The sequence below is a fragment of the Nomia melanderi genome, chromosome 3 (genome assembly GCF_051020985.1).
Source record: "Nomia melanderi isolate GNS246 chromosome 3, iyNomMela1, whole genome shotgun sequence".
Lineage (NCBI taxonomy): Eukaryota > Metazoa > Arthropoda > Insecta > Hymenoptera > Halictidae > Nomia > Nomia melanderi.
Window position 1 is genome coordinate 5,198,657 of NC_135001.1, and position 8,972 is coordinate 5,207,628.

At 29.2% G+C, this 8,972-nt stretch overlaps 1 protein-coding gene across 3 annotated transcripts; it reads left to right on the forward strand.

Annotated features, from left to right (window-relative positions):
* Positions 1–5,303: 5,303 nt before the first annotated feature.
* Positions 5,304–8,617, forward strand: LOC116432261 (malectin-A). Of its 3 annotated transcripts, none has more exons than XM_076366152.1 (5): positions 5,304–5,619; positions 6,852–7,140; positions 7,346–7,528; positions 7,619–7,676; positions 7,748–8,617. In XM_076366152.1, the coding sequence occupies exons 2-5, from the start codon at positions 6,943–6,945 to the stop codon at positions 7,954–7,956; spliced, it is 648 nt and encodes a 215-aa protein (XP_076222267.1). In that variant the 5' UTR covers positions 5,304–5,619; positions 6,852–6,942; the 3' UTR covers positions 7,957–8,617. The 3 variants fall into 3 exon arrangements, with proteins under 3 accessions (XP_076222267.1, XP_076222269.1, XP_031844737.1); XM_076366154.1 differs by lacking the exon at positions 5,304–5,619 and adding an exon at positions 6,255–6,304; XM_031988877.2 differs by lacking the exon at positions 5,304–5,619 and having other exon boundaries at positions 6,367–7,140.
* Positions 8,618–8,972: the final 355 nt, after the last annotated feature.

Sequence of the window (8,972 nt, forward strand, 5' to 3'; positions counted from 1 at the left end):
TTATCGACTGGATAAGATATACTTTAGATCTTGTAAATATTCAGATTTGCCTTTCTTTTATTGCAACCAAAATTAATTTATAATTCCATTAACGTATGCTGCAAGGATTAACAATTTTGAGACATCATTTTTTAGAATGACTTCCGCTTGGAATGGCAGACGACACGGAAGTAGAAAACACGAGAAATGTGGAGAAATATCTAGTAGATATTAACAATAAATTTGGATGTACAAGTATGAATATATTGTAATATAAAGAATGTAATTATTACTTATTGCGAATGAACGTAATAAACAAAAAGTCACGTTTGATTAATTTAAATCCTGCATTATTATTTCATCGTTTTAGGAAATTAATGCTTTGAAAGAAATGTTGAACGTATTTGCAACGCAATAATCCTAGACGTTAAACATGATTTGTACATATACGTATGTAGTTACATTTACATCGGATTATAATCGATGTAGTCAAGGACATTTCATTTCGTTGACATCTATAACCTTATAGCTACCTTATAGAATTTTCTATGCAGCAGTTTCGGCACGTGTACATTTATTTCGTGAAGGGATAAAAGGTATTAAAATAATACTACTGGTTTAATGTATATGTGAAATACAGTGTGTGAAATATATGTTTCTTTATCTCGAATCGATAAGATTCAACCATGAACTTGAATTCATTAGCCGAAGTTTAATGTTACTATAGTATGAAACGCATAAGATTTAAATATATACAGTTTTTCGCATACGTTACTCGTTTAATGTTACACTATATTAGAATAAATTATCCCAGCACCTATGGAATATTAATAAGCGAATTAATCGTTCCAGTAAAAGTTTGTCAATTTCTTGAAAGCTGCCTTACGTCACGTATAGTGACGCATATGTATATTCCGTGGACGCATATACATAGTGACGTACGAATCCTATATGTGTGCATGCACAGTTTTCGAGGAGCTTCAAAATATCTCAAATTTTTCGTGATATCATCTCTCAGAAATAATTACTTCGATACTGTAATTAATTATATATTTACTTCGATTCAATTATAAATCTGAAAATATTATATTCTACTGTAAAAAATTATGTTTCATGTACACGCGCACATATAAATTTTAAAAACAAATTCCAACACATTTGTACAGTTACAAATCACTACATATGTTTGTTACGTTCATTTTTAACAAAGAGTTACAAATTGGCGTACTCCTTTAATAACAAAATAAATTGTTGATAATTAAAAAATTTCATTCTCAAAATATCATAGTAACAAATATTTACTATTTTTTTGCAAGTTTGTTACAACAGCGCTAATGGAAAAATTCCACAGGTGAGTAAATTGCAATTCAAATTATAATCGGTGTAAATAAAATAAATCGTAATATTATCAATAATATTTAACAGATTGAATTGATCGAAAAATGTACTCTTAAAGATTTCACGATTTTATGCAAATATTAATTTTTCTATTCTTTCTGTTTCTTTGTTATATTATTATAACCTCAAAACAGGAAACAATTCGTAGGTTTGACAGGATAATAATTTTCAATGCTCCTTTGTTCACTGATGCCATCGAATTATACGAGTAATGTTATTAGAAAGAAAATGTAGTCAATGCAGCAAAAGACGGTGCAGAAAATCGATGACGATAAGCGTTGCAGTAAAGTTTGCTAGCTCTACAGAAATTTCCAGTGCGTTTCAGCATAGTCCAGACACGTCTGTATACACATGCCTACTTGCATTCTGTTCAATACGTGACTGTGTTCGTGCATGTGTTCTTTGCTCGACAATAAGTTATTCATTAGTGTCTCTGTTTTTACAATACTCCCATCGTAAATCTTGGCTATGTGTAAATTACGTCCGTTACAAGAAAAAAATGGGTTTTCATACACGTGTCACCAGTTCCTTTAATTTAGGTTATAAGAATGCGAATTTATTAATGTATAAATCTCCCCACTCGAGTAATCACATTCGTGAATAATTCTGCGAAACAATTGCTGGAAACAGTTATTTCCGTTCAATTAAGAGCCACGAGCAACTACGAAGATACATATTTAAAGTTAACTCTTGCTTCTGCTTTGACTGTACCTGCACTTCCTCTGTCAAATAAAAGGCATAATTTTTTAAATTAAAATAATTTCTACTTTTTTAAGGATTTTATATTTTTATTGTTCACTTTAAAATAATTCCCAATTTTGTAAGGATTTTATGTTTTTATTTTTTATTCGAAATAATTCGCGCAGAATTGTTTTTTCTTATACTAAATTATTATGTCCAGAATTTATTGGATATAACGAAGCAGTCGGCCTTTTTGTGAGTGTTATAAATCAGTGGAAAAATACGAGGAATTGCCATGTCACGATGTAATTGCAAGATCTTGTTAAATGATTCGTGTGACTTGCCAGTGTCATAAAATTGCAGATATCATTTCTTACGGAGCTATATAAAAATATCTTAAATAAAACATTCTCTGTTACATGAAAGTGTGACGGAATATATTCAAATATTTATAAATTAATTTTTAAAAATCTAACACTCTCGAGAATTGAATATCTCCATCCAAGTTTCTACTAACCTAAAAATGCAATGATATCCTCGTATCAAAGTCAGTAGTCTCTTTTTTTAATATTTTGCAAACTAAAACTGATTGAACGTTGAAAAAAATAATATAAATACAGTAATCAATAGAAACTCCTATGAAATTTTAAACAATTTTATTTAATCTTTAATTTATTTTTTAAATATAATAAATTTCATCTTCAATCTTTTTCCATTAGTTTCTGTAGAAATTTGATTTTCTATGATAAAGTTGATTAAATTAAAGATAAAATAAAATTGTTTCAAATTTCATAGTAGTTTCCATTGTTTATGGTATTTATATTATTTCCATTTTCAACGTTCACTCAATTTTATTTTATCTATAATTCAATCAACTTTATCGTAGAAAATAAATTTCAAGTTTCCTCGATCTTTTTACGTGAGTTTCTACAGAAATTTGATTTTCTATGGGAATCTGTTACACGGTTATGATTGACAGAGTACGACCAACAGTGGATAAGGAAACGGCGTGAAAATCCGTTTATCACAGCAGAAGATTGTCTCTGATACCGAAACTTATATTTTATATTGATCTCGTTGCTGATAACAGTGACTGTGTTACGACGAACGTATTTTCAGCGCGACTGTTTTATTTACGTTCGCTTTACTGCGAACAGATTCGTTTACATACCTATCAATAAAAAATTGTCGGTGAATGGAACATGCCACGGAGTTATTAAGACTATGAAGTAATCAAGTTCCGGGGAAAAAGAAATCGCCTTCGAAGTAGTTATGCCAGTCTGAATCTTCTGACAATATTGTTTAAACATTTTTACTATACTCGTTTTACAAGTTTCTTTTTCTTTGGTTCTCTTTACGTTCATTTATTTTATAGATCGATGATTATTATTTTTTAATGTTTTAGTATTATTATTTTCTATTGTTATTATTATATTTTTTTTATTATTGTTATTATATTTTTTTATTATTGTTATTATTATTTTTCAACATTTTGTAAAGTAAGCGTACGAGCTATGTAAATGTGCTTTATATTGTTTTATTTATAGTTTTATATTGCTATTATTATTTTCGATTGTTATTATTATATTTTTTTTCATTATTGTTATTATTATCTTCCAACATTTTTAAATAAGTGTACGAGGTATGTAAATGTGCTGTAAGGAGAATATATTGTATACTATACAGAGAACATAATACCAAAATTGTTTAGAAGAATCATGTTTTTATTATAATTTCTAGTTATCTTGAAAAATTCAATTTCCTAATGATTTATGGTTGACGGTATGTGTAACACACCGTAGAACGATCGAAACTGTTATATTTAACACTAGAAGCAATGATTTTAGATTTTCGATAGTTCAAATGCTCTTTTTTTAGTGATTATCATCAGTCTTCGTAGATTTGCTACTTTGTTAAAAATATTTTATTGTTATATTCGAATACTGAAATATCATTTTGTTTAATACTGTAATTTTCAATTCGCGTATTTTAAGAAGTCAATTGTATTTTAATACGCGATTAAAGTATCTTTACTAATTAAACTTTATTATCTCTGTTTCTTCACGATAGTAAATTAATAAAGTATTAAAAAAGTATATTCAATGTAAGTATTTAAATAAATATCTACATAGATATAATATTAATATATTATACAACCAGAAATGCCCTCTATATATATGTACAACATTAAAAAATCTAACAATATAATTTTCGGTTGTACAAATGAAAAATTTGGATATACTGTTTAGTATCTGCTAATAGATCATACATCGTACGATGTTAGACAATTTCACCTAAGTACTTGCACCGTACACAAGAGTGACCTTCATTTAAACGTTTCGAGGCAAACGACTAATAATAAGAACACCCATGAAGGGAATTGAATTTCAGCTCATATATATTACATATATACTTAAAACATATCTTTTTCTGCAGGGTTGAATTATGAATATCTTCGGCCATAAACGGTTACAAAATGGTACTTACTAAGTAGTTTCTCGTTTTAAAAACAAAAATTCAAACTATATCTTTGGCCATAAACGGTCACAAAATGGTACTTATTAAATAGTTTCTCGTCCCAGAAACAAAAATTTAAACTATATTATCGATTATAATGTAAAGTATCACATTTTAAAGAAGAAACAAACGTTGGTCGCGAACGTGTTAAAACAACATGAAATTGAAAGTACAAATGGAATCATGTATTCTATGCTGGCGGCATGCTCGATAAGATAAGACAAATCATATCCATCGTTATAAAAATTGATACTATTTTAGAATGAAATTTAGATCTTGGAAATTAGAGGATTAAAAGTAAACAGGATATACATTTGCGTAACTGCATTAATCGAATTGACTCATCGTACAATAAATATAAAATAAAATCTATACGGTGTTAATCGCTTGCGCTGGAAATGAATTCAAAGATTTAATCTAATTTTGTTCTAATTCTGTATAGAGTGATACATTTCGAAACAATCTAATAGGCGTAATGCGACAAGATTATCGATGCGTGAAAGACATCACACTCGACGTGTGTGGCATGTGTTTCAATTTTTAGGAATGAAGTCGACTCATCATACAATAAATATAATATAAAATGTGTACAGGTGAGACGACTTCATGCTTAAAAATCGTTCGATGTTTAACACGTACTATAAATATATATATATAAAGTAAAATTTATACAGTGTTAAACATCGAATGATTTTTAAGCATAAAGTCGAACTCCCATTTCGCTAAAGATCGGCACGAGATCAATATTAGCATACACGTCCTCAGAGAAGGATAAGTTGTATCAGCCTCTGGCCAGAAAAAATCTGTGTATTGTTCGGTTTTTCAAAGGACCACCGTTTATGTGTTGCGGGTATTGTAAGGCTTCCAGGTGGTAAGAAAAGGAAGACGGCAATGGAGGCAGGTGAGCGACATTCCCGTTAACGTCTTCTGAATGTCATCCAGGTGTCCCTTCGTGTGCGTTCGCCTTCGAGGAAGTTTGTTTTTATCATAGCTATCTACATTCGCTCGAGATAAATAGACATTATATGGTTTATCGTATAATACGTAAGTATTATTATAATTGAAAATAAAATTGAATTTAAAATAATTGGAAATAAAAATGAATTTAGAATAATTGAAAATAAAATTGAATTTAGAATAATTGAAAATAAAATTTAATTTAAAATTTAATTTAACCTTTGCGGACAAATGCGACACATCGACGAGATGAAATTTTCACATTTGGAAGATTAAATCGTACACAAATGATTTAATTACTCGAACAGCAAGAGATCAGCGCGTAGTTTCCTACTTTTCTGTTGTTCTGGTAATTGATATATATATATAATTTAGCTTTTGACTCGTAACAATCTCAATGTAGCTGTATTGCAATCAAATACTTAATAAAATAGTATTATCTAAAATTCACCAATGTATTATTATTTTTATATTCCTATTAATAGATTTTTCTTTGCTTCGATAACACTATTGAATTTTTTAAAAATATGAAATCATCATCTGAAAATTTGTAATAAATATAAACAAATTTCTTCGTAGTAATTATAATTATTCATATAATTAGTATTTCATAATTGTTATTACTTTTACAATAATAGATCGAGAATAAATGATTTAAAACATTATTTATGAGTGAAAATTTTAGTCGAACTCAGTCGGTAATAGTTGCAATAATATTAAAGGATACCAGTTCACCTTAGATAGAAAACATTTGAAAGCGTTGGAATAAAATGTATGTTAACCACAGATAATTTTAGTCTGAATTATACAAATTAATATTCATTTTCTATTAGATGCACGAAAGAGAAACATTTACAGAGTTCTGTAATCAACACTACTACCTTGTGCATTTTTCATTAAAAGCTGTGTCTACACACCTAACCTGACTCATCGATGACCACGTAATCCTAACGTGGCAGTCGTGAACGTATGTTGAGAAGCGCGTGTTTCGTGTCCCGAAGGGATACATAATATTTGTTGACAACAAATAGAACACAGTATATCAATTCTAATCAAATATAGACGAATTTAATTTGATTTGATAACATGTGTATCTTATCATATACGAAGTTACAATATCGCTGGCCTTAAATGTTTCTCTATTTCAATTGTAACCTCACTTGCCGGTCAGAACAAATTCAGAAGAGAAAAGTTATGATTACATTGTTACTTGGAGAAAGTTGAATTTCATTTTATTGTATGATAAGAAAAATGACCTCGGGATGGGCAGTACATTTGTTGACAATATCAGTATTATTATTCGCCCTTTGTGTGCAAAGTTTTCAGGGTTTGGAAGTGATATATGCAATAAATTGTGGTGGAGAGGCGCACACTGACAGTTTTGGAATTCGTTATGCCAAAGATCCATTAATGAGCAAAGTTGGTACAGCATCTGATTATGGCAAGCAGTTAATTATCGGAAGAATAAATGCTATCGATCAAATATTGTATCAAACAGAACGTTACCATCACAGTACCTTCGGGTATGACATCCCAATTAGTGAAGATGGAGAGTATGTTATGATATTAAAGTTCTGCGAAGTTTATTTTAATTCTCCCAATATGAAGGTAATGTTTCATACAATTTCTTTGCTTAATTCTTAGCTTATAGATATTATCTAATAAAATGTCCTTTGCTGATTAAAAATAATTCTTAGACCAACAATATTTATAAACTATATATGTAGGTTTCTTAGTTTTATAATATCAATACCTTTAGTGGTTCAAGCACTATTGATGACTAAAACTTTTATGTTTCAATAATTTGTTGTAGGTTTTTGATGTGGTTTTAAATGGAGACCATACTGTTGTTACTGACTTAGATATATTTGAAAGAGTTGGACGTGGCATAGCACATGACGAATATATTCCATTTAAAGTTCAGTCTGGAAAATTAATATACAATGACGAAGAATCAGATATTTTAGCTGGAAAAATTCGAGTTGAATTTATAAAGGTATTACCATTGGTTTCTTACTTGCTTCTTATAATTAAAATCGATTGTTATTTAATGAAAATGTAATTAATTTTAATCAATTGTCCACAGGGATATAGAGATAACCCAAAGATAAATGCAATTGTTGTTATAAAAGGAAATATAGAAGGTACTGTGTCAAGTTTTAGTATATTTAAGAGTTTCCAGATCATGTTATGCAATTGACTTCTGTAATTTCAGATATACCACAGTTAGGTCCAATTCCTCAAGAACCGGAGGAATATCAGAATATACAGGAAGACGAAGAAGAGTCTACAGTGCGTAGTCGACACACAAGTGGTCCTAGAACTCCAGATCCATATTCAATTGATGACTCTTCAATAATGTTACCAGTTTTTGTAGCAATCGGGGCATTTATTCCTTTACTATTTTGCCTCTGTAAATTATAGGCAGTGAAATTTTCTGCACAGAAATGCCTTGTACTTAAGAATAATAGTGTTCTAACCAGCTTAGGTAAATTTAGCGTGTGAAGAGACGCAAGCATCGGTCGTGTATATAGAAAGAGGATTTTCGTTTTTAAAGCTACGTCATCACACTTTATCATAGCTATTTATTATTAATTTAATGGAATGAACATATCTATGTACGTTTTTGTATAACAAACGATTAAAATTAGGTATGAAATGGAAGACATGAAAGGTGAGGATTTGTGCAATCATGACTTTTGTTGCCATTTTATGTGTTCATTGGTGAATTATTTAATACGTAATATCTTATGCGCAATTAGCACAAAGGTTTGCACATAATCACCTCTTCCTAAACTGTAAATCAGTCTAATAGCAAAAGAGTGGTAAAAAATGTAATGCGAATGGAGTATTTCCTTTTGTTAGGCTTACGTCTATTGTTTCAATTGAAATTTGTTGTTTCTATGTTCTCAAGTGTTTCTAATCACTTTGCGCGTGAAAAATATTGTATAAAAAATATTTTACACTCATTACATCACATATATTCAGTTGGAAATGGAAGTGCATCCGATAGTCTGTAAAATACCAAAGGGATTTTCATCTTTTGCAAATCAGAGTAAATAAAGCTGTTAATATTGTCCTATAATGTCAGATGCTTCTTTTATTACATGTAACTTAAATTTTTTATATATATGGGATGGGAGAACACATATATATAATATATACGAAATAATTTATATAGAAATATATTCTGTCGTATAGTATCAGTTTACACTGTCAAAAGATTTTAAGATTCTCTATTTCTTAACGAAATATTTTTTATTTTACAGAATATTTAATAATTTTTTTCTTTTTACTTCCAAAGAAATTATTTGACTGGTGAAATAAACTTGACTTTGTGGTTTTCATAAAACATTTCATAAAAATGGAAATTTTCACAAAGATCTATCATTCAGTAGTCACAAATTATTTATTAGATTGATTTAAAAAGGCATAAATGA